Source organism: Manacus candei, unplaced genomic scaffold (genome assembly GCF_025592945.1).
Source record: "Manacus candei isolate 608988 ecotype Guabito, Panama unplaced genomic scaffold, ASM2559294v1 h1tg000093l, whole genome shotgun sequence".
NCBI classification, from domain to species: Eukaryota; Metazoa; Chordata; class Aves; order Passeriformes; family Pipridae; genus Manacus; species Manacus candei.
The window spans coordinates 3,773,377-3,798,920 of record NW_026138141.1 but is presented as its reverse complement, the minus strand read 5'-3'; the positions used below and the strand labels follow the sequence as shown (position 1 = coordinate 3,798,920).

The 25,544-nt window shown below is 40.6% G+C and overlaps 1 protein-coding gene across 1 annotated transcript; it reads right to left on the bottom strand.

The window, feature by feature from the left end:
* Positions 1–10,218: 10,218 nt before the first annotated feature.
* LOC127460983 (craniofacial development protein 2-like) lies at positions 10,219–18,875 on the bottom strand. Its single transcript, XM_051768169.1, has 4 exons — positions 18,799–18,875; positions 16,975–17,513; positions 10,322–10,428; positions 10,219–10,260 (listed from the first exon to the last, which is right to left on the bottom strand). Exons 2-4 carry the CDS (start codon positions 17,507–17,509, stop codon positions 10,219–10,221), a joined length of 684 nt encoding a protein of 227 aa, XP_051624129.1. The 5' UTR covers positions 17,510–17,513; positions 18,799–18,875.
* Positions 18,876–25,544: the final 6,669 nt, after the last annotated feature.

The window sequence follows — 25,544 nt, the reverse complement described above, 5'->3', positions numbered from 1 at the left end:
GTTTAATCTGCCATAAGGCAACAGTTTGGAAACACCTTTATGGAACTGATATGCAAAAATGCAGAATTTTCAGCAAGGGTGAAAGGACAAAGTACCAATAATAATGATTGTAACAATCGCACTGATGTATTTATTAGTAAGTGTATAGAGCAGAAATGAAAATTGATTTATCTATCATTATAATTTCCTTCATCATTGTGGTTCTGCTGCAAAGAAAATGTCAGATTTGCTAAAGAAAACTAGTACTTGAACAGAACAAAACTCCCTCACTTTCTAGTATTTAGAGTTACAAATTAGCATCCTACTCAAGTACTTGACAATTCCAGGAGGAAAACTGCAGGATAGCAAGAATAAAGTTTCAAGATCATGTGTATGACATGGGAGACTAACGACCTTCTAAACAATATAGGTACAATTAAAAAGGTTCACTCTACCCTCATATTATTTTTGTATACCAAAGCAGACAGTATTGCTTTATGCAAACTCCTTTCTTTTACTGCATCTGAGAGTCAAATGCACTGGCCAAAGTTTCTGGAAGGATATACATAACATACCTGATTCCAGATGTTTCTCCTCTGATTTTCAGGCAATAAATTAATTAAATTGCTGTTTACATTCTCTTTCTCTGGAAATAAAGCTAGTAAGAAATAAAACGCACTGTGAGAATTTATTCTAAAATAGTTAGTTAAAAATTGCCTATTGTCTTATTAGTCTCAGAAGGTTAATGGTGTCATACTGAACCAACACATAGAGTGATTGTGTCAATATTAATAAGGTCAAACGAAGTGCCACTGACTCCAACATAGTTTTGACACCATGCAACCTGACTAATAAAATAAAAACTAATTTTAAAAATAATTTACCTCCTGTAGACCTTAAAATGGATTTTACTAATTAAAACTAGCATGTTTTTTTACTGATAGGTGAAGCAAATGAGACTGTGGAAGTATGTTTATGTTCATAAGGGCAAAACAAAATATCCAATGAGATGGTCTACCCAATTAGAAGTCATTTTGAACATTATCCATCAGTGTTTATACACAATGGTTTTCTACTTCATCTTAAGAAAACAAACCCATAAATTGTTTATATAGCAAGATGTGCATTAACAAATGCAGTCACTAGAACTGTTCTCTAATCATCAAAAATGTTACCTAATTCCATGAATAAAAAGAGTTCTCTATTTTTTTCAGCTGGTGACTAAGAAAAACTAATTATTCAGTGAACTCTGTAGAAGCACCCAGTACAATTCTTCAACCCAACTTTGCCTGCGTGCGGTAGTTATTAAGCCATAGACAGAAACATCCACCTATAGAAATGTTTTTAAAATCACAGCTTCATTTACTTTGTTCATATTTCAGTCAGGGTTTATATTACAAAATGAATTTCAGGGAACTGAACCAGACAATCTATCAGAACTCTTTTAAAGGAAAAAAGGGCAAGATCTACTGACTCCTAAGTATATTAGCAGGTTATAGAGGTGATTTCTGCATAAGAAGGAAACAAAACTGACATGGCTAAGATAAAATACATGCTATATACTGTATATGACATATGCCCACAGAAGTATTGTGTTTTAAATCCACAAATCATAATAAGTAGCATAAAATTCCAAATAGAAATCAAAGCTTCAATTCTTCAAATTGCTTGTACACCTGAAGTTATATATTTAAATCCCAACTAGAATGTTCATGCTAAAACAACTTCCACTGCAGGAAAGCAAAGTCCCTTCTTAAAAGAGGTTTACACCTGAAAACAAAGCAAAAGTCTCAGAGGGTTAATGGTATCATACTGAACCAACACATAGAGTGATTGTGTCAATATTAATAAGATCAAATGAAGTGCCACTTCATTTCCAACAAGTCATGTCCAACACGTCAACATACAGACTGGATGAGTAGTCTGCAGGATGGGTAGGAAACTGGCTAACAGGTTACATTCACTGGGTGGTGATCAATGGTTTTTACTCAGGCTAACAAGCTGTTACTAACCGGGATCCGCCTCAGAGATGGGCCCCATGTTGCTCAGCTTCTGCTGTGGATGATGGGATTGAACGCATTGTTACTGAACTGGGTGGTGAGGTGGACATATCAGAAGGGAGAGCCAGTCTTGCAGAGAGACCTGGACAGACTGGAAGAGTGAGCAATCAAGAACTGAAGTTTAACAAAGAGAAGTGAAAAGCCTGTACCTGGGATGGCATAACCACAGAGCTAGTGCTGTGAGTTTAGGGAGCAGCCTTGCAGGGGAGGTCCTGGTGGACAACCTGTACATGCATCAGCAGTATGCTGTTGCAGCAGCAAAGACAGATCTGATCCTGATGTGCACCCATCCCCAGGGACATTATTAGCACAGATAGAGACACAATCATCCCAATCTTCTCAGTGCTTGTTGGGCCACATCTAGAATATTATTTTCAGTTCTGGTTCATACAATTCAAGAAAGTTAGACTTTCAAGACTTATCAAGAAACATAGATTGAAAAGCGTCCAAACGAAGGCCACAAAAATGATCAAATATGAGAAAGATTTTTTTTACAGGGAGAACAACCATTCACTGTAACAAGCTCCCCAGAGGTCTGTCAGTGTCCCTTAAGGCTTTCAAATGCACTTGGGCAGGGTGCTGGATAGTCTAATATGGGCACTGTGTCCTAAGAAAGGTTGGACTCCATGAACTTTTGAGGTCACCTAGGAGCTTCTATGATTCTATGATTTCATGAATCTTTCCTGACCAGATTTGAAAATTTTTGCCTACACGATTTCTTGTCAGGTAGTCACTAAGTAAAATATGCAAATGTAGGGTTTATGGGGAAAAAAAAAAAGGAGACATAGTTCTATTTCTAGTAGTAAACAGTGGCTAAAAAGTTGTGACTTACAAAGTCTGTCAAGTATTTCTTCATCAGTTTTACAAGTCATTTGAATTAGGATGAATTGGAAGAGACATTTTCACACTATGAGATACCTTTCTCAGTTGGGAAGCCATGACTCCTGGACAGAGACGACAAAGAACAGCTTTCTGAACACTCTCTTAGCTTTAACTTTTTAGCATTTTTTTAATATGGCCACTTTTCAGCAGTTTCAAAATAAACTTTAACGGGCTGTTCTAAAGGAGGGCTTTGCACTGAAGCAGGCTGGACGTGGTTACGTGGTCAAGGGCAATACTTTTTTTTGGTCTCATCTTCCCATTCTGAGATGATGGATACAGTTAAAAATTAGAGGAGGCTAAGAATTACAGGGTAAAAGGCAGCTGCTGCTCACTAGATGGAACGTGATTGATATGCCCCACAACGGTTCGCTAAACAATGATGAACACCCGCTACAGGGGATGGAACACAGGGTGGAGACACTGTGGTCACCCTCCAAAGAAATCCCTGCAGGGAAGGGAACATGGTGGTACTTTGTAGTTCAAAGACTGTACAGTACCTGTCAACCAAGGGAGACAGATACCAATATAAGACCACCCCATTAAATATGTGAAGTGAGAGAATTTTACATCATCAGAGATAAAAGTAATTATAACTAAAATCACTCAAGCTCCACCTAAACCTTTAGAAATAGCACAAAAGTAAGTTGAGAACAGGGGAGAATTGAGGAAGACTCCACTGAAACTGCTTGGATTAGTCAATGGGATGAACCTGGTTTCTACCACTACAGGGTTGCTTATTGGGTGAGAAACATATTCTATGTGTGTTGAATGCTGCTATAGAATTAGAACTTGTAATTGCTTTACAGTAGTAGTAGATTGATTTAAACACGTTTTTGCAGTCACTAACTGCGAAAACTAACTAACTAACACCAATGACCCATGAACCTTATTAATCTGTCGCAATTTGTATCATTAAAAATGTTATCCCGTTAACTGTGAGTCCTTTACAAGTCCTAGCAGTTGCTGGCTGCGGATAACACGTTGGGAAGATCCACTGAGAGATCTCCATGCTGTTGGCTTAACTCCCCTGTAAAGGGCAGTGACAGACTGGTCAGACATAAGGGTTTCGGGTTCTTTGGGGCACTAACATACAAACCAAACACTAAGAAAATCTCCCCTTTCTAAGAGTAGGGCAAAACCCCCTTTCACCTGACCATGCAATTGCTCCTCATTGTCACATCTCCAGGTTAGATTTCTGGTCTATCTCTATTATGTCCACCTCACAGGAGTCAGGTTGTTAACTTTGGAACTGAAAGCCTAGTCTACTCATTTCTGCTAGAATGTCTGATTTTTTGTGCTAGCGTGTTTTCAACCTAAGCTAAACTTTCCTAGCTCAGACACTGCAGGTTTAGACATATGGAGAATGCTTGTGACACAGAATACCAGTTGTTAGATTGTGAGCAGTTTCTAAAGGGTTGGATCTAAAGGCTGTATAGGAGGGTATCTCCTTGCCTTTCAGCTACTGAAGATGAGAGTTGTTTGATATAAATCACTGACTAGTTTATATCATATGGGAAAAATAAGAAGTTGATAAAGGCAATCACCAGACGAGTAATTGAAAGAATTGTAATTATACAAGACTGATCCCACTGCTAATATTAGCTTTTTCTTTGCGTTCAAATGTTTTGCTTTTGTGGATATTCTTTCATGTTAAATTGGAAAGATATTACAATTTTGTTTATTGCGTTCCAGATTGCTTAAATGGCTTGCTGTTGTATTTTGTTATTTGCCACAAGAAATGTGGCCTTCAGAATTCTTGGTTCCTCTGTCAGAAACAAACAAAAGAAGAGCTTTGAATGATTAGATTAGAAGGAGTGAATCCAAACTTGAATTCTGATTCTTGCAAAATAATATACATGGTAAGTACAGTGCACATCCTTTCTCTGGGATGGTGTGGAAACAAAGTTTAGACTTCCTTCCTGCCTTCCCTCCTGTCTTCCTTCCTGCCTTCCCTCCTGTCTTCCTTCCTTCCTTCCTTCCTGCCTTCCTGCCTTCCTTCCTGCCTACCTTCCTTCCTTCCTGCCTACCTTCCTTCCTTCCTGCCTGCCTGCCTTCCTGCCTTCCTGCCTTCCTTCCTTCCTTCCTGCCTTCCTTCCTGCCTGCCTTCCTGCCTGCCTTCCTTCCTGCCTGCCTTCCTGCCTGCCTCCCTCCCTCCCTCCCTTCCTCCATTCCTTCCTCTCTCCCTTCCTCCCTCCTTTCCTCCCTCAGTTGGTTAAAACTTGGTGCTAATAACACCAAAGACATGAGTTCAATCCCCTGTATAAGCCATTCACTTAAGAATTGGACTTGATGATCTTTGTGGGTCCCTCCCAACTCCAAATATTCTGGGAGTTTAGAACTCTAACCTCCATGTAACCATGTTCTTTCTTCCTTCCTCTCTCTCTCTATCTCTTCCTTCTGTCCTCCCTTTCTTCTTTCCTTACTCCCTCTCTCTCTCTCTCCCTCCAAAGGACACACCAGCCTCCTGAAAAAGCCAGCTGGTTTAATGAGAAAGAGGTAGGTATATCTGAATATCCACATCACCTTTTCCCCACTCTTACCACCTTCTTCTCCTCCACTGATAAACTATTAAAGACAAGGACTGCTGATGCATACTTTCCCCTGTCCCCTCAGATACACAGGATCTCTCATAATGCTGCAGCTGCTCATGCCTGTTGTGCTGAATTTATGCTTTAGTCTTCTTTCCTGTTTTTGGGTATCTGATGCCTGACATTCTTCATCAATATACACATATACATATATAGGCTGTTCCTGGCTCTCTTTAAATTTAGGAGTTCATAAATGGCAGGTTCATCAACTGCATAGATTTTCTCTGTTTAGAAAAGGAGACATAAGGAGAGAGAAAAAGGAAAATATAAAAGAAAGGGTAGCTGTACAATATGTATTCAAATACTTGACTAATTCTCTCCTAGGAATAAACTTGGTTCACTGAGTTTTGCTGCTAGTAAATTACTGATCTATTTGTAATGCTTTTGAGAAAAGATTTTTGTCTTCTGACACCAAGTCTGGATTCCAGTGTTTCATTGACCAGTCTGATGCACACTTAGAAAGGCTACAAACTCAGAAGTCACTCACTCTCATGACTCATTTTTTGACTCTGTGAAATCTATGTTGGAAATTGGGAATATTGGTTTCTTTACTGATATTAACGTACAATGCTACGGAACTTGTCTATTAAGTGACCTCTTCTCACCTGGCTCTAATATGATGTTCCTATATGTCCTCAATCAAGAGGTAGTTATTGTTCCTCAAATCTTAAAACACTGTTTGACTCAGACTCCCTGAAAGTAACTCTCTCTTTTTTATTCCCTCCCTCGAAAATATTTGAATTTTTTGTCTTTTCTTAAGCCAAAAGATTCTATACTATGGTACTGGTTTCAATGCAATAAGGAAAAGTATAAGTTTATCCTGAAAATGGGGTTAATAGTAGAGAAAAACTGCTCAACAGGTTCTGAATAACACTGAAATTAGATAACTGATATCCAGTTGAAATAATTAGTAAAAACGAGAGCATAGGTGGCTGAAGATATAAATAAGCCAAAACAAATGAAAAATGCTTAAGGTGTTGCACAGTCTTTCTCTGTAGGATTTTTTTCTTTTCATAACAAATAATCCTGGGCATTTTTAATATTGCTTTATACACTGATTGGGAAAAAAAAAGTAAGACTTTCTTTTCTTATCAGTGACTTCACAGATGATATGTGATTGTCCTGATGATAGTAATCAATTCTGGCTCTTTGTCACAAGCACTAGTGAGTAAGCATTAGTTCACTTTTCTCATGTGAGCTGTTCTCTTCTAAGTTTCTATGATCTGAATAACCTTCACTGATGATAAATCTCTGCCCTTAGAACATGAGCTCTAAAAGAGCAAGAAAGCAGACTGGATATCCCCTGAGAATTTTCACATTATCCCAAGGAACTGCAAATGAAATTAAGGGACTCTCCCTATTAAATCATATTCAGTATTGGAAGTGCTCAGTTGTATTAAACCTTGTCATGAGAATACTTTTATGCCTTTCAGAAGTAGTCTTTTAAAGTAGTTGAACCAGGAGATGAAAATACATCAAGCAAACAAAAAAAAAAAAAAAAGGGAAAGTTAGCTCACATTTTACCTCAGTGTAGACAGATGTGCAAGTCTAAAGTCTATTAATAAAAATAGTCCTGACTTGGTACAGTTCAGGCCAATGGTCTACATCTGAGTTACCATATTCCAGGTGGAGAATGAGACAAGGAAACTGCTGGTTATTGAGGGGTCAGATGTTACCTTCTTTCACAGAGCAACAGAATAGTTAGAATTGGAAGGAACCTCTGAAAATCATGCAATCTGCCCCCACTGCCGATGCACCTAGAGCAGCTGACAGGAACACATCCAGCTGGATTTTGAATGTCTCCAGGAAGGGAGACTGCACAACCTCCCTGGGCACCCTGTTCCGGTACTCCGCCACCCTCATGTAAAGAAGTTCACAGATTTCACAGAATATTCTAGCTTGGAAGGGATCCACAAAGAACATCAAGTTCAACTCTTAAGTGAATAGCCCATATAGGGATTGAACCCACAAGCTTGGGTTAATGGCACCATGTTCTAGCCAACCTAAGCTAATCTCAGGTTAATGTTGAGGTGGAACTTGTTGGTTTTATTTTATGGCCATGTTCTGTCATTTTACTCCATGTTCTGTCATTGGGCACCACTCAAATGAATCTGGTACCATCCTCTTCACATCTGCCTTTAAGATATTTATGTGCATTAACAAGACCTCTTCTCAGTCTTCTCTTTTCTAGACTAGACAGGCCCAGCTTCTGCAGACTCTTCTCATAAGAGAGATGTTCCAGACCCCTAATCATCTTTGTGGCTCTCCACTTGATCCTCTCCAGTAGCTCCTTGTCTTTATTGGACTGTAGAGACCAGAATTGAACACAATACTGCAGTGTGGCCTCACTAGGGCTGAGTAGAAAAGGAGGATCACCTCCCATGACCTGCTGGCCACACTCTTCCTGATGCACCCCAGGATACCATTGGCCTTCCTGGCTGCAAGGGCACACTGCTGGCTCAGGGACAACTTGTCATCCACTGATTTCTAACCCAAACCCCTAGAACCAAGAGGAAGTCTTCCTTTCTCCAACCTTAATCTCTTAGTTCCAAGGTTTGGGATTCATGAGGGCTGCCCTCAGCAGTAAAGACTGACGAAAAGAAGGCATTTAGTAATTCTGCCTTCTCTGTGTCTTCCATCACCTGGACGCCTGTTTGATTCAGCAGCAGCCCCACATTTTCCCTATTCTTCCTTTTGCTGCTGATGTACTTGTAGAAGCCCTTCTTTTTGTCCTTGATACCCCTTGCTGAACTCAATTCTGAGTGGGCCTTGGCCTACCCTGTTACATCGCTATATGCAGTGTTCCTATAGTCCTCCCATGTAGCCTATGCCTTTTTCTACATCCCATAAATTTCCTTCTTGCATTTGAGATTTACTAGAAGCTCCCTGCTCATCCGTGCAGGTTTTCTGCTGCCTTTGTTTGATTTCTTGCTCATGTGGACACACTGGTCTTGAGCTTGGAGGAAGCATTTTTGACCTTTCCCTCCTAGTTTGGTAGCACAAGGTCCAGCAACACACCTATCCTTGTTGGCTCTTCCACCATTTGCATCAAAAAGTTATCTTCAATGATCTGTGGGAGCTTCCTGGACTGTGTGTGCCAATTCATATTGTGTCTCCAATAAATATTAGGGTCACTGAAGTCTGTCTGGAGAACCAGGGCCTGTGACCATACATCAACCAGTATTCAGTTTAACTTGATACCACAGTAGGTGAAGATACTGCCAATGTATCTTACCATCAATCAATGTACCTCCTACTTTGGTAAGAGGCAGTGAATAAAAGATATGTCTGTCTATAGAAAATACACAGGATGTGCTAGGATAAACATAACTCTCTTATTTCATGACTGTGCAGATGAAACTGTCTCTTCATTGAGATAAGTCTTTGCGGGGTGACATTATTCTTTAAAAACTCTGAGCCCCTTTCACAGTGTATCCTGTAGCAGCAATGCTTATATGTAGTCCTTTGAACTATCAGTAGCTTTCATTATTTTAAGTAGTTTTAACACGTTTTCACTGTTGCTAGAAGTACTGATAATACATTCCTATCTAGACAAGTAATTTGTACAAGACGTCATATTTGTCCTGGGTAACAGTGATGTGAAAAGGGGCAAAAGCTTGTCAACATCATTCCATTTCCATTATGTTTTATATTGCTTTTAATTTAAGCCACCCCCAAAAAGAGAATTATTTTAGCGCAGTGCACAAAATCAGCACTGTACCCTCCCCTTTAAAAACGATCTGTTCTTAGAAGTCAGTCCAAGCCGAGGTTCTGCATACATGCACTTTAATTTTGATGTTATACAAACAAAATGAAAATTCCCATTCCTGCTTTTTGTTTGCAGTGTGGATTTGGAAAGATTAGAATATTCAAAACCAGATAATCTTCTTATACTTATATTTAGTATTGCATTAATGGCTGTTCATGATCTATCTGCTCACTCCATAGTGTTACTTTCTAGCTTTACAGATTAAATTCTGAATCTGACAAAGTGCTTGCTGGCCACTCCATCTGACTTCGTCTTTTTCTTGGTATGACACTGACATCAACTTATTTGTCTTAAATGACCTTTAACACTTTCAGGAAAACATCCATTCTTACCCACATTTTCTAGCATCAAAGCTGGTTCCAAACTAGAGAAAACTCCTTCTTCAGTATGGGTTTCACCCACATGTGCCAAGTGGATTTCTGTCTCATCCCATGGCTTTCAGGTGAGAAGAGGAGGAAGTACACATTCCCTAGTATAATTAAAATCCAGCATATCCTGAAATCAAAATGTTCCAAATAAGGGGTCAAAATATTTGAAGATAAAAGAACTAATCACATTTTTCTAGTTTCCCTTCAAAGTCCGAAGCTGACTATGATCTGTGGGCCAAGTGTGCTATTTGTTGGTAATATGAAAATTCTTTTGATTTATCTATCTGGTAGTACTTTAGATCTAGCAGTCATAGTGGGGACTTTAGCTGCTTGTAAATTGAAACACTTAGGATAATAAAGAAGATTTAAAAATAAAATTTTATTAGACCTATAGGTACTTTGTTTCTGTTTGTCGGATGATCTAGAGGTGACTGTGCTATAGGGAAACCAGGCATGGTAGTAGACTTTGAATTTTTTTTGTTACAATTTTTTTGTCTGCTTGATACCTTCATAAGAAAACACCATTTTTTTTAATTAACTATTTAAAAAAGCCATAACATAGAATCTGTTTTTCACTCATTTAACTGTTGCTGACATGTTATGATCCCATTTTCCTAAAAAAAAAAAAAAGAGAGAGAGACAGTATATTTATATCTGTGACTTTTATAGACTTACAGCTCGCAGTGTCTCATGATGATTAAAGTTAGTTGAAAGTCCACTGGCTTCATCTACGACAGTTATGTCATTGTCCCTGAGTTTTGAATTTAAGGATGTCACAGCATCTTTTGAAGCAGAAGAGCACTCTCAGAGACTGACAAATTACCATGCACACCACAGTTCTTCTTAGCAAAGCACTCTGCTTCTCCCTCATTAACATTCCAGATAAAGAAACACCTTTGCTTCTGATTTGCTTAAACCAGACCAGCAGGCAGTGCACTAAACTCTTCAGAGGCAGCTGCCCTTAACCTTCTGCGTTTCAGTGCTTTTCTTTTATCATTCTTTTCAACTAAACTTAAAAGTTCCTGCTTACTTCATTGACAGTCCCAGGGCAGTTTTGATATATAGCACTTCAACCAGAATCTGTTTTGCCCTTCACAACTATTGACTTTTCTTATAAAATTACAATTCTTCTGAGAATAAGTGTATACATAGACACACATGCGAACACACACACAGACATCACAGATTTACAGGAGATAGCCCACTCACTCTTCTGCTCAGAGTAGGGTCAGTTACAGCAGGTGCCCAAGGAGGGGATGTCCAGGAGAGTTTGAATATGTCCAAGGATGGAGGTTCCCCAGCTCTTCAAAACCTGTGCCCTTGTTTGACTCTCCCACCACCGTAAAGAATTTTTTTCTATGTTTAACTGAAATTTGGGGTTTATTTCCAGTTCATGCCAATTACCTCTCCTCATGTCAATAGGCATCAGCAAAAAGAGTTTGGTTCAGCCAATATGACATTTGTACACTTTTTTTTTTTTTTTTATGGTGAACTTGCCACTGGCTGCCGCAAGAGAGGAGCCCCGAAGAAAAGTTACAAGGACTCCTTGAAACAACATCTCAGCCTTGGCCAGATTGATCACCATAACTGGTCTACTCTGGCCTCCAATCGGGAGGCCTGGAGACACACCATCTATAACGCAGCTGTCTCCTTTGAGAACACACGCAGGATCACTCTCGAGGAGAAAAGGCAACGCAGAAAGAACCGTGTCTTGCAGAATATACCATCTAAGGAGTCTTTCTGCTGTGCCTTTTGCAACTGGATATGTCTGTCTCGTACTGGCCTCATAAGCCACCACCGTACCTGTAACAAATGTGGATAGAGCCTTCCCAAATCTTCATTCGCGAAGCCTAGCCATGATGATGACACGTATTTTTAAGATTCCTCTGAGCACATTCTTCTCCAGACTAATTTTCCTAGTGCTCCTAATCTCCCTTCACATTACAAATGCTCCAGTCTCTTCAACATCTTTGTGATCCTCTGCTGGTCCCATTCCAGTATGTCTGTTTCTCTCTGGGAAGCCCAGATCTAAATACGATATCTGGATGTGTCTTACCAGGAAGGGCAGAGAACAGAAATCAAGGCCCCTCATCTGCAGTCAATGGTCTTTCTAATGCGGCCAATAAGACTGTAAGCCTTCTTTTTGAGAAGGACACAGTTTTTGATCATGGTCAGCTTGGTGCCCCCTAGGATTATTTGCCACATCACCTTCGTAGGGATTGAGGTGAGTTATACTGCCCTGTAGATCCCTGGATCCTCCTTTTTACTATTCTTGAAGGCAGGAATACAACTGCATTCTTCAAGTCCTCAGGAACATGGTGTATAAACTGAGGGACAAAGATAAAATTCTTAGATAAGGAAATTGCATGGTGGTACAAGTAAGCAGTAACAGTTTTAAGTGAACGTAGCTCAGGCTGTCAAGGATGTTCTGAGTGGCAAGGAACCAGATCCTAAAGCACTTTTTTTCATTCCTGTCCAGAAAATTAAAGATGGCAGCTATGAAGAATGAGTTATCCTTCCTAAATGCAATCGCGTATGTGGACTTAAAAGAACCACCTCTTCTCAATTCTTCATGATATTAAGTACACTTCTAAAAGTACATGTAATGTAGCAGTGATTATACTGGTTGTTGTATTTCCCATCCAAAAAAACCCCCAAAGCTTTGAAACTGTAATTGACATTACTCTGTTTTACTACAGATTTTTCATTTCCAATATACTGCTGTCAGCACAGGGGCAATATTTTCCTCTCTCACTGTTTTTAGGAAGCCTCAGTCTTACTACTTTGTTGTGTCTACCATGCCTATGGAACTAAAGGTGGCCTATCTGGGATGCTTTTTGATCACAATTATGACCTAAGGAACAGAGGGATTTGACTTGGGTTTTTGGAGTTTTTTTTTTAAGTCATGATGTTTCTGAACATAACAGTTGGAATTAAGGTTGACAAGGCTCAGATTTTAAGTTAGGGAAGCTAGTAGTTCTATCTGTGGAGGAATTAATGCAACTTTACTTCCTAGACTGTGGACAGATTCTCTGATGTCTAATAATATGTCATAGCTGATGAAACTTTTTTCTTTCAGTTAGATTATTAATAGCTTCTCTGTGTTATGTTTCTATTCTCTTTCTCAATAATGCTCCAGTGCATGCTACTGCCTTAATCAAGGCATATTTCTCATTCACTTGTTTTCATTAACTTTACTCCTTTGAATTCTCAAATCCTTTGACAAGTTTCAATGACATTTGGCAAAAGATTCAATAAAAGGGAAGAAAAGAAGGGGGCTACACACAAAATATGAGGGGGAAAAACTGTTTTAAATTTGAACCACAGATTTTGCCTAAGGAAATTGAGCTGAGAAATGACACATCTTTGGTATCCTAGCCTCAGTTCTGGGGGTAAATATAACTACACACTGTAATGCTATGCACAAATGGATAGCCTTTTTTGAGTGATAAAGGGCAAGTCTTCTCTCTCCTATATTCCTATTTCAGTACTTGTGAAGCTTCTGAAGGAAGAAAGGAAGAAAATAGGCTCTAGCCTATGCCTTAACTGTTTAATAGTTGTGAAGGGCTTTCCCTGCTTATGGAATCCAAATAGATCATTCACAGGCTCAGCTCTTCCATCTTCTCTCACACAAACAAAACCAGAGAGCATTAGAAGTGGACAGTTTCTGCTGCAGATCTGATTATCGAGTATGCATGAAAAGGGAATGTGTTCAGTTGTGTTCTTTACGTGATTGTCCTCAGAGAAACATCTGCTGAACTCAATAAACACGGTACCTAGTGCCTTTGGACTTCCAACATTGCTTTGCAGTGTTTGCTTCTTTTAGGAAGCAAATGGGTTATAATCATGACAAGTAATCTGTCTCCTCTCCAACTGTGTATTTCAGCTGCTGCCTATTTTCAGTTTTCAGTATCATCTAGGTATGCTAAAGTTTGCAAATATCGCACGTGGGCAGGGAATAATGCTTTTTTTCTCTAAAAAAGGAGAACTTGGGTAGAGTGAAGCTCTGATATTTTCTCCATAGGAGCTCCTTTTCTGACATCTGTCTCATCTCTGCTACTTCTGGTGCTAGAATTCCTATTTTAGTAAAAATAATACCTATTTTCAAATTTCTCTCAAGCTCTTTTTGCTTCAATGTCTTGTATTTACTGACATTATAACTTCAAGACACTTCAGAAACACTTCAAATAAATTCTTTTATAGTGAAGACCAAGAAAAAAAGCACTTTCAAAACTACTCACAGGAGAGACACCAGATATTTCTAGCTGCTGTCTAGTGGGAATTTCAATAGATGTAGATTCAAAAACATCCAGACAAAAAATTACAATTGACAGCCAGAGTAAATTGCTTTCCAACATATTATTAATAAAAGTTTTGAAAAAATTCCAGAATTTTACTGGTGAGCTCCATGGCACTATGCCTCCTAACATATGAGATATGTATTAAACCTAAAAGTGATATTAATTTTTGTAAAATTAAAGCAGGAAGATATATTTAATGGCTGTTTAATGTCCAAGGCACCAGAGTAACTCCTTGTATTTTCTGTTCATATCACCAAAAATAAGTTCAGTATCAGATCACATCCACTGAATATCTTAGATTTAGTTCTTCAGAAGACAGTTCATTAGGTCAAGGGAACACGGAGATTTTTCTTAGTTATACAGTACCCACTGATTCATATCTCAAAACAATCTAGGGAAAATGTCCCTGGTGTCCTCCATAACCCTTTTTCTGCTTATAATGTTGTTCATAATTGCCACTGTGTGAACTCCCACATGACATCTGTCTAACATTTTACATTAAGAGATAAAGCTTCAATTATTATGTTGAATTGTGAAGAGAGTTTGATTTATCAGTGTTAAAGTTGCTGTGACTGTGTGACCCAAAAATAACCATTCTTACAAAAATGTAGTTCTCTGAAAAATTAAGGATAAATAAAAGCAATATTTGATTGTCAAAGCATGCTTTAAAAGCCTTTGGGTTAAACCCCATACCATATTAGAAAAAACAGCATTTGAAAGACCAATGGAAGTGAAAGGGCTGCGGTCCTGACCTAATGACAGTTGAAGTCAATAAAATGGTTTCCATTCACATCAAAAGAACTACTGTCAGTCTTAAAACATGAATTTCCATATCATACCAGTATTAATAATTGGAAAGATTTAGTTCCTTGTTAATACTTGAAAAACTGCTGTTTTGCCTACCTGTAAATATAAGTCTTTGTTACATAGGCTGCTCCAAAGACAAGAACAAGTTGATGGTGGGGAGGTTTCTATGGAAAAATACTAAGTGCAGAGCTTGTTAAAAAGTATTAAAAGATGTTTTTTTCTGGTATCTCAAAGAGAAGGACACTTATGAGAACATTTATTTAATTTAAATTTAAAATAATGTACTAGAGGGAGTCCATTAGACCAAGGAATCTTTCAGATGTGTAATCTAAGCAAAATGACTGGCAAATACAACAAAAAGCTTGCATGTGCAGCCTCATCATTGAAAGTTTTGTTAGACTTGGGATAGATGACAGACATCAACACTTGAAATGGTAGAGCAAATTGAACTACTGTATTACAACTGAGTAGCTGCCAAATTTAAACTACTGATCTGGATCCTAATCATCATGGCTGGGCTTCGCAAATGAAGATTTGGGAAGGGCTCTACCCACGTTTGTTGCAAGAGTGTTGGTGGCTGAAAAGGCCAATACGAGATAGGCATGTCCGGTTGCAAAAGGCACAACAGAAAGACTCCTTAGATGGTATGTTCTGCAAGACACGATTCTTTCTGCGTTACCTTTTCTCCTCAAGGGTGATCCTGTGTGCTTTCTCAAAAGCATCAGCAGCGTTACAGATGGTGTGTCTCCAGGCCTCCCGATTGGAGGCCAGAGTAGACCAGTGATGAAGATCAATCTGGCCAAGGCTGAGATGTTGTTTCAAGGAGTCCTTGTATCTTTTCTTCGGGGCTCCTCTCTTGCAGCAGCCAGTGGCAAGTTCACCATAAAGCAGGATCTTAGGGAGGCGGTAGTCCTTCATCCTGGAGACGTGCCCTGCCCAGCGCAGCTGCGTTCTCAGCAACATGACCTCAATGCTTGTGACTGCTGCCTGTTCTAGAACAGATGTGTTGGTCACATAATCTGACCAGTGGATGTTTAGGACTGAACGGAGACAGCGTTGATGGAAGTGTTCTGGGAGACGCAGGTGGTGGCGGTAGATGACCCATGATTGGGATCTGTATAAGAGAGTAGACAGCACAATGGCTCTGTAAACATTGATCTTTGTACTTTTCTTCAGGTGTTTGTTTCGCCAAACTCTTTTATGAAGCTTTCCAAAAGCACTATATACCTTCGCTAACCTGTTGTCTATCTCCCCGTCTATCTTACCATCCGAGGAGATGAGGCTACCTAGGTAATTAAACTGCTGGACTGATCAGAGCTCTGATTGGCCAATGGTGATATGGGGATGATGGGGGACTTCCTGAGGTGCTGGTTGATGGAGAACTTCTGTCTTCTTTAGACTGACTTCCAGTCCAAAGAGCTCAGCAGTGTCTGCAAAGCAGGATGTTAAACGCTGCAGAGCTGCTTCTGTGTGGGCAACAAGGGTGGTGTCATCAGCATAGAGCAGCTCCCGGACAAGATGGTTTAAGGTCTTAGTGTGGGCCTTCAGTCACCTTAGGTTGAAAAGGCTTCCATCAGTACGATATCAAATGTAGATACCATCCTGATCCTCGAGGTCTGCCATGGCCCTTTGTAGCATCATGCTGAAAAAGACTGTGAATAGGGTTGGAGCAAGAACGCAGCCTTGTTTCATGCCATTCTTTATTAGAAAGGGCTCAGAAAGTGTGTTGCCATATCTGACTTGGCCGTGCTGATCCTTGTGGAGTGAGATGATCATTTTGAGGAACTTGGGGGGACAACCCTAAGGATTCTTCGGAGGATTGCAGGATGCTGTTTTTAATATGGTGCCAAGTTGATTCAGGGGAGGAATCTGCAGAATCTGTGGAATGGTTTTCGAGCCTAGTTTGAAGGTTAGCCTGGAATTTCTCTCTTACTGTGACTGATTGGAGATTGTTAACTTGGAGTCTTCTCTTTGGGATACTGCGCCTTTTGGGTTTGAATGTGAGATTGAAGTTGAGTTTACAGCGCACAAGCCAATGGTCTTTTTGGCATTCTGCACTGGGCATTGCGCAGGTATGGAGGATATCGCGAACACCTCTCCGTCGCACCAAGACATAATCGATGAGGTGCCAATGCTTAGATCTGGGGTGCATCCAGGTTGTCTTCAGACTACTTTTCTGCTGGAAGATAGTATTAGTGATGGTGAGCTGTTGCTCCGCACAGAATTCTAGCAGGAGTTGACCATTATCGTTGCAGTTTCCAACACCATGCTTGCCTAATATACCTTTCCATGCTTCAAAATTCTTACCTACTCTGGCGTTGAAATCACCAAGGATAATGATCTTATCATCTGCAGGCACCTTTTGGGTAAGGCGGAGCAGGTCAGCGTAAAATTTATCTTTTTCGGCAGGGTCAGCTTGGAGAGTTGGGGCATATATGCTAAAGAGGATGACGTGTTGGTTATTGTGGAGTGGAAGGTGTAGGGAGATAATGCGGTCAGAGTGACCTGTCAGCAGATTTTCGAGTTTGGGAAGAATAGAGTTTTTGATCATGAAGCCGACTCCTGAGAGATGTTTTTTGGTTCTGGGCTTACCTGACCAAAAGAGTGTGTAACCGACACCATGTTCTCTGAGGCTTCCTTCCTCGTGAAGGCAAACTTCACTGAGAGTAGCAATGTCGATGTTGAGACGAGCCAGTTCATGAGCAATTAGGGCAGAGCGTCGCTCAGGACGTCCGCTATCCACAGAATCGAGCATGGTTCTGATGTTCCAACATGCTAGAGTTAATTTAGGTACACCTTTGGAGGCAGGTGCATGCCTTTGTCTTTTGATCTTTGTGCGACCACATTGGAAGAAGATGCCCGTTGGCCTGCGGTTAACCAACCGGGTGAAGGTGGAGATGAGCTTTGTTTAGGCCACCTTTTCTAGGCTCCTCTCCGAGTGGAGCAAGCAGTGCTGTCCTTAGAAAGGCTACTTGGTTGTTCAGGGTGCTACCCCAAGAGACTGTCATCTCTGGTCAGTCTCAAATGACCAATATCCTGAACCACCTGCATGCAGGGTTGGGTCTGCGGCTCCCAGTGCACCTTTCACCTGCCATTTCGACCCTCACCCATCGCTACAGGACTTTTTGCGTGTGGGTAAAGCCTTCAAGCCTGTGCAATGGATTTTTAGGTGAGATGCAGTATGCGCGGAACTGAACCCACCCTTTAATCCTGAGGTTCATCTGCCAGGGCCGACGAGCTTGGACGGTGGCAGCAAGATCCTCAGGATGTAGGTTTGATTAGTGACCTTCTCTTAGATGGATGGTCTTACAGGGCTAAGCGAGCTCCATCTGCCCGGGTTTGGGATTAGAGTTGTCCTTCTCCTATGATGACTGCCAGAAGGCTAACGAGCTCATCCTGCCCACAGATGTATTGTGTCTGACCCTGCTGTTTTGACCTGTCTGGCATGGGCGACCCTACCAAAGGCATGTACCATCGCCAGCATAGCTCACAACCACATAGGGGCACATGGGCTACGTTCCTGTTAGAATGGTTTGGGCAAGTCTTACATTTCCAGCTTTACTATCACCTATTTATATACAATCTCCAGGAGATACCCAGGAACAGCCCTTTGTCCTGCCCAACCTTTCAGGATGTAACAGAGCAAAGCAAATATATCCAGAACATGCCGAACCTGGGCAGTAGCCGCAGGTGAGCCAAAACCAAACAGACAAACAAACCGACTAACCGTTCTGGCCCCCATACACATCCAAGGCTGGAGTGCCTTTCAAGGCCCCAGCTTGGCTGGGACCCCCATCGCTCTAAAGGAACCCTACTATCCACCCTGACCATATCCTTCCTCCACTGTGTTACCACGTATCTTAAGGCGCACTGCTCACCTGTGGCATTTCATACAGGAGTACCCTGCTCTCCCTCTCGCCAATCAGAGGACCCCCATGGCCCACACGATACCCTCCCCTCTATTCCCCCACCCCCACTCCCCTGTACCCCCCTCCCATCCCCTGTACCCCCCCCCCTTCCCACCCGAAACCTGGAACGGCAAACCTCTGTGTGCTCTGAAGCTGCTCTCTCCTCCTCCACGGGCATGCAGCAACTGCCGGCAAGGCTCCCTCACTCTCTCTCTCCACTCTCCTGTCGCGGCTGCACCTGAGGCCTGAACTGCGCCAGGGGGGGACTCCCCACCAGCCCAGGACCCCACCACACACACGCAGTCAGCCCAGGACCCTCCACTCACACGCGGCGTGTGGGGGAGGGCTCCCAGCAACCCAGGACCCCACCACTCACCCGCGGCACCGGGAGGGGACTCCCGGGGGACTCCCAGCCAGCCCAGGACCCCACCACACACACGCAGCCAGCCTGGGACCCACCAGTCACTGATCTGGATTGTACTTCCTGAAGGAAAGGGTGACATTTGATTTCTTCCATTTCTTGGAAACCTTCCCACGTCTCCACAGTCTCTCAAAGATGATTGAGTGTTCTCACAATGACATGGTGCAGTTCCCTCAGCCATTGTATGTACATCCTGTAAGGACACATGGACTTATGTGAAATCAGTTTGTTTAAATGTTCACTAGTCTGATCTTTCTCTAGTTGAGTAAAACTTTCCAGTGTGCCAAATTTCCCCACTGGTCTCAGGGGCCTGGAAATTGTTGGAGGCTGGTCTTACCAATAAAGACTGAGGTAAAAAAGGCATTGAATACCTTGGCTTTTTGTCCATCCTTTATGCCCAGGTCTCTGCTAGATTTATCAGTGGATCACATGTTCCATTTGCTGCTGATATACCTCTAGAAATCTTTATTGTTTTTCTTTATATTCCTCACCAGGTTTTATTTCAGGTGGGCTTTATCTTTTCTAATCCCACACATTTCCACACTCAGATAGTATTGTATTCTCAGATATTGTATTCCTCCCAGGTTGCCTCCCTTTCTTTATGTGTTTTCTGGAAGCAACTTGACCATCCATGCATCCTTCTGTGATCTCTGATTTACTACATATGGAGGCAGCCATTCCTGAGCCTGGAGTAAGTGATCCTTGAAAAATCAATGAGCTGTCCTGGACTCCACTCTACAACCAGTTTCCATGGGGTTCTTCCAAGCAAGTCTTTCAAGAGGTCAAAGGCTACTCTCCTAAGTCCAGAGCTGTGGTCTTTCTTTTTGCCTTACTCCATCCTCTCAGGATCCAGAATTCCATCTTCTTGTGATCACTGCAGTCAAGGCTGACTTTGACCTTCCTTATTTTTGAGTATGAGGTCTGGCACAGCACCTCTTCTCCTTAGCTCCTCTACCTTCCTTAGGTCGGGAAACTGTCATTGATGCTCTCCAGGGACCTCCTGGATTTCTTTTTTTCTGCTGGAGTGTTTCCCCAGATGATATCAGGGTAGTTGAAGTTGCTCATGGGAAGGATGGCCTGTACATTTGAAGTCACTTCTAGATTCATCTACTTGTTTTTCATGACCAGGTGGCCTACAGCAGGCATTCATTTTGTCACCCTTACTGATCTGCTCTTTAATCCTTAACCATAAACTCTCATTTGGCTTATTATTTATCTCCCCAGGCATAATTCATAGAACCAGAGAATCATAGAATGGCTTGGGTTCGAAGGTACCTTAAAGAGTATCTAATACCAACCCCCCTTCCATGGATGAGGACACCTTTCACTAGACCATGTTGCTCAGAGTTCTGTCCAACGTGGCCTTAAACATTTCCAGGCATGGGGCATCCACAACTTCCCTGGGCAACTTGTTCAAGTGCCTCACCACCCTCAGATCAAAGAATCTTTCCTAATATCTAATCTAAATCTACTCTCTTTCAGTTTGAAGCCATTCTTTCTTGTCTTGTCACTACATATAAAAACCTCTCTTCTTCTTTCTTCTAGGCTCCCCATAGGTACTGGAAGGTTGCAATTAGGTCACCCTGAAGTCTTCTCTTTTTCAGCCTGAACAAACCCAAATCTCTCAACCTTTTCTCATAGAAGAGGTTCTCCTGTCCCTCTAGTCATCTTAGTGGCCTCCTCTTGACTCTGTCCAACAAGTGGATGTCTTTCCTGTGCTGGAGACCTCAGAGCTGGATGCAGTAGTCCATATGCAGTCTGGGAGATGCAGTCTTACCAAGGTGGAGTAGAGGGACATAATCATCTTTCCTGAGGGACAGAATTGTCTCCCCTGACCTGCAGCCCAGGATATGATTGACTCTCTGGTCTACAAGTGCACAGGGATGACTCATATCCAGCCTCTCATCCACCACCACCCCCAAGTCCTTCTCAGACTCTGTCATCCAACTGCTCTATCACCTAACAGGAGATTCCCTTCCTTTTCTTCCTGCCCTGTCCTTCCTAAAGAGCCTACATTTCTCTACTGCAGCATGCTAGTCATGCAAGACATTCTACCACAGCTCTGTGATCCCAAAAGGACCATAGCCCTGCAAATAAACACAGGACTTATGTCAGGATGAATAATTTCTTTTGTTTATTCTCCATGCTTCATCCGTTGCTGTACAGACACTTCAGAGAGGCATGCTGGCATGCTAATTTCTCAGAAAAGTCTTGAGTTATTTTTTCCATAATTGTATTTTGTAGGCATTTCCTTGCTTATATTCAAATACTTGAGATGACCCTCTTTTATTGATTTTGTATTCTCTTTCATTCACCTCATCCCAGTCCCTTTGTTTGTCAACCCTGTTTGTCACTTTATCACGGGTATTAACTTCATCCTTTCCATGTCAGTCCTAATTTAATGTCTTTCTTACTAGTCCAGTCTTACTGGCAAAGACACCTTCATACTGCTAAGTGAGGTGTATTCCATCTGTCCCAAGTGGATTTTGATCCTTGAACAGGCATCCATGGTCATAGAAAGCAAAGTCTTGTTGCTGACACCAGCTCTTGAAAAAATTGTCAGTACACAGTACCACTGTCTTTCTCCTTAGACACTTTCTGCTCAGCAGAAGGACTGAGGAAGCCATGACCAAGGCCTCCATTCCCCTAACTACCACCATCTGAGCCCTCTAGTCAATTTTGATACACTCCAGGTTTGGCCCTGGCATCATCATTGGCATGTATATGGAAGAAAAGCTTGTTCGAAGTCAAGGTCTCCAGTACTTCTCACTTCTTTTGGAAGCAACAAGTGCTCTGTAGTTCCTCAAATCATTCCCAGGAGTGCCTCAAGAGTCTTCAGGAGCTTTCCCAGTTTTTTGGAAGGTCTTGAAGCAGGATCAATGAAATGTTTCACAAAATGCTGTGTTTATTGTCTGTCTCTGTTACTTACATTGAAAGAGAAAAAATTAAAACCAGTCTTTAAATAAAGACCTTTTGACACTTCTATCTGACATTCCCTGAACCCTACTCTGACCTTCCCATGTCTTTCTCACTCACCTCAAAGCACCTTTCTGCTCATTTACCCCAAAGGTGAGTGGGTACCAGAAGGATGCTCCTAAACTCCTCTTCATAGGATTCTCACCTACACAGCCACCACACTCACTCTTCCCCCCTTGTAGGTCAACAGGAATAACTTTCATAAAATCTAACTATGGGACATGTGTAAGCCAGGAAGTCCTACTCACTACTAGCCTGAGAGAGAGCCCTATCTACACAGAAGGTTATTCTTACAGTTTTAATTTTAGTACAATGATTTCTATGTCACAAACTCCCTTAAGATTTCAGAGGATTTGGAACACCTTTCCTGTTTTCTTGCATGTCAGAAGGCTTTCCTGGCTCTCACTGCTAACCACAACTCTTTTACTTCTGCCTGATTACACTGACTCCTAAATGAGCTCTTGGAGTTGAATGAGGTAAAGTGTACTCATAACAGCAAACAGAAAGATAGAAAAAGTGAAAAAACGAAAGGGAAAAAGCTTGAATTTTTTTGACTTTCACCATGACCAGAGGTACATGATCTCTCTCCTTGTTGCCATGGCCACTTTCCTTGATCCTGAAATACATGGTTCTCAGGCTGCTTTTCACCAAGAGGGCTCATCCTACTGATCCACGTGTGCTGTCTCTGCTTTGACACCACTCAAAAATTGCAGTCATGCTCTGTCATTTTCTTTTCCCCTTTCTTTCCCTGCTACAAGCCTATTTACTTTTAACTAATTGAGGAAGTCAGTTTTTAAGACTGGAAAATGAAAGACTAGTTATTCTGTTTGCTGAGGTAAATATTTTTGTGGTTAAGCAGATGGCATTGCCATTTTATCAGGCTCACTAACTACTTTGATTCAGTCAGGAACAAAACAATTATATTATCTTACATAAACACCCATCAAAAAATTATTGGCAATAACTTATTGATTTGTATCCTACTTACTGAGATATATATGCTTATATCAACCTGAATGTTAGTTAAAATATATACTGAATTTCTCCAGTTGGAATAGATGGATGGCCTGTGTGCTGACTCTTGTTAGGATGAGATACTTTGAAATAATGATGGTCAAAGAGTATCAAACTCCTCAGATTCAAATTCTCACTTTCAAGCCTATATTCTAAGGACACTGTAACAGATCCTAAGCTGAGTTTTTTCTTAAATTATAGTTTCCTTTTTTATTCTGGAAAACTGATCTTATAGTTGTTCATACTATTCTCCCAAATCACATCAATTTGATTATAGTTGCTAGCATCCCTTTTATTCTGAATGATATTCAACGTGTTGATACTATTGGCTTATTTTGTACTATATGCTACTGCACAACACCTGCTATAACACCATCTTTTGTAATCAGGTCAAGTAACTGTAAAAATTTCCTTTATTGACTGATTCTATGGACCCATCATGGCCTCTCAGTGCTAATTCTTTCTCTCCTGGCACAAAAGATAATTACTTCTATTACTGTCCTAAAATAACATATTTAATTGACAGTAATTTTCTGAAGATGCCCATTAGTTCAATGGCACCTCAGTTTCCATGTGACAGGGATTGAGTATATAATTTATTTATCCTTGAAACCCCAGAACGGTACTAAAATCTGATGAACAGTAAAGCACAATTTTCTACTCCGTTTTCCAGTGTGCTTTAGGGGAGGCTAAAGAATGCTAAATAATTTTTCCACTGTAGAGAAGCTAAGAGGACAGAGGTACTCAAACTGATAGTTGTGAATGTCCCACAAGATACTGATGTCTTTGTCAGTGGTTTCACAAGGAGAGGGAAAAATGAAATTCTGCATAGCAGAATATGTGAAAAGTAGGGGGAGATAATTCTAGCAGATGCCCCAGCTTATGCACATGCGGATGGTGCCTGTTCTTGCAACTTAGTTCACAGTTCTTGCAACTTAGTTCACAGTTCTTGCAACTTAGTAACTATAGGGTAACTTTAGGTTTAGTTGAGGCTTTTACCTTGTGTTGTTTTTGAGATTGCGTCTTCAAGTAAATGGAAAAAAACCCCCAACAACCAAACCACAAAAAAGGCCACACCAAAAACAAACAAAAAAGAGAGGCAAAAAAGCACTCTACTGTAAAAGTTATAGACTGTGTATAACTTCATTCATTCTTCCAGAGGCCTCCTGTGTTATTTTATACAATACTATTTCTTAATTTGATTTTGACCAGTTTTGATTATCCCTCAGTAAGGCTTACTTTCTTACTTACTCAACATCCTTTTCAAGTCTCATCTCCTCTGCTGACACACAATAACAAATAAAATAATAAAATAATAAAAATTGTTAGATAAATACACAATGTAGCATGTGGAAAACATTTTTATGATTACAGAGGCATACTTCTTATTTTTAAGTGCAAGTCAGTCAGTGAGTAGAAACTGCAATTTCACATTAATCTATTTCAGATATGTTGTAAAACAACAATAAACAGTAAAAGTATGGAAACATGATGCCAAAATGTTCATTATGAAAAGATGTAACATGAAAATCTTTCATTTCTCAATTTATAAAGAAACTTATTTACTTATGATAAGCAATTATAGTTCTTTCTATGTTTTATGATGTTTTACCTACTTTCCCCTCTATGTCCACTATTTCTGTGAATACTTAGAATAAATCAGATCTTATTTTTCCTACATTCCTTCCAGGAACTCCAAAATTTAAATAAAATTTCCAAGATAATAGCCCTACTGCATATCTGCAAATGCATAAAATGTTTCTGGCTTGTTTGACTCAGAAACAAAGAATGCTAAACAAGTGCACTTTACTCCTAAACCCTGACAGTCTCTCACATTGTTCCTGCCCTTGCTTATCCACTTTGAAAAGAGAAGCTGTTGTAAGCATCCAGAAGTACTGGATATCAGGAATGTATGATTTTAAAACAGCTTCCATTAAAGACTACTCTGACAGAAGCAGCACCAACAGTTTGAAAATCATACGAAACTGTGTACTTCACGGAAAAAAAGCTGCCACTAGCAAATGTAACTATTCATATTTTATATGAATGAATTATTTTGTGATGGAGGAGATCTTCTTGCACTCTCCTTCCTTCATTTTGCAATGAAGCACCAGACCAGGTAAAGTAGTTATAGAGTGGATATTTCAAGCCTGATGTAGTATGGACAAAGCCATAACTAACAAGTTACTGGGTAAGATAGTATGACAGATGAGACTTGCCTTTACACAGTTGTATTTTCATGGGCTTGATATAGGAAGAAAGGCCTCCAGGGGGAGTAAAAAAAAAAAAATTAGCTGGTGTGATCTAGTTTCTTGTTAACTTGATTTTGGGAGGCATAATTAATTAGGATTCATTCCAGATCCTGAAGCTGGAAAGCACCTCATATTGGAAACTTACATTATAAAATAATGCTGTTGTCTGCAAACAGTAATGATTAATAACTTTTTTCTTCTTATAACTAGAGCTGCAGG

Coding starts and splice junctions, on each gene's coding strand:
- LOC127460983 (XM_051768169.1), bottom strand. CDS start 17,509: ATGCTCGATTCTGTGGATAGCGGACGTCCTGAGCGACGCTCTGCCCTA. Junction 10,429..16,974: donor TCAACTCCTGCTAGAATTCT/GTGCGGAGCAAC, acceptor CTGCTTCAAAAG/ATGCTGTGACATCCTTAAAT. Junction 10,261..10,321: donor ATCATGAGACACTGCGAGCT/GTAAGTCTATAA, acceptor TTTTTTTTTTAG/GAAAATGGGATCATAACATG.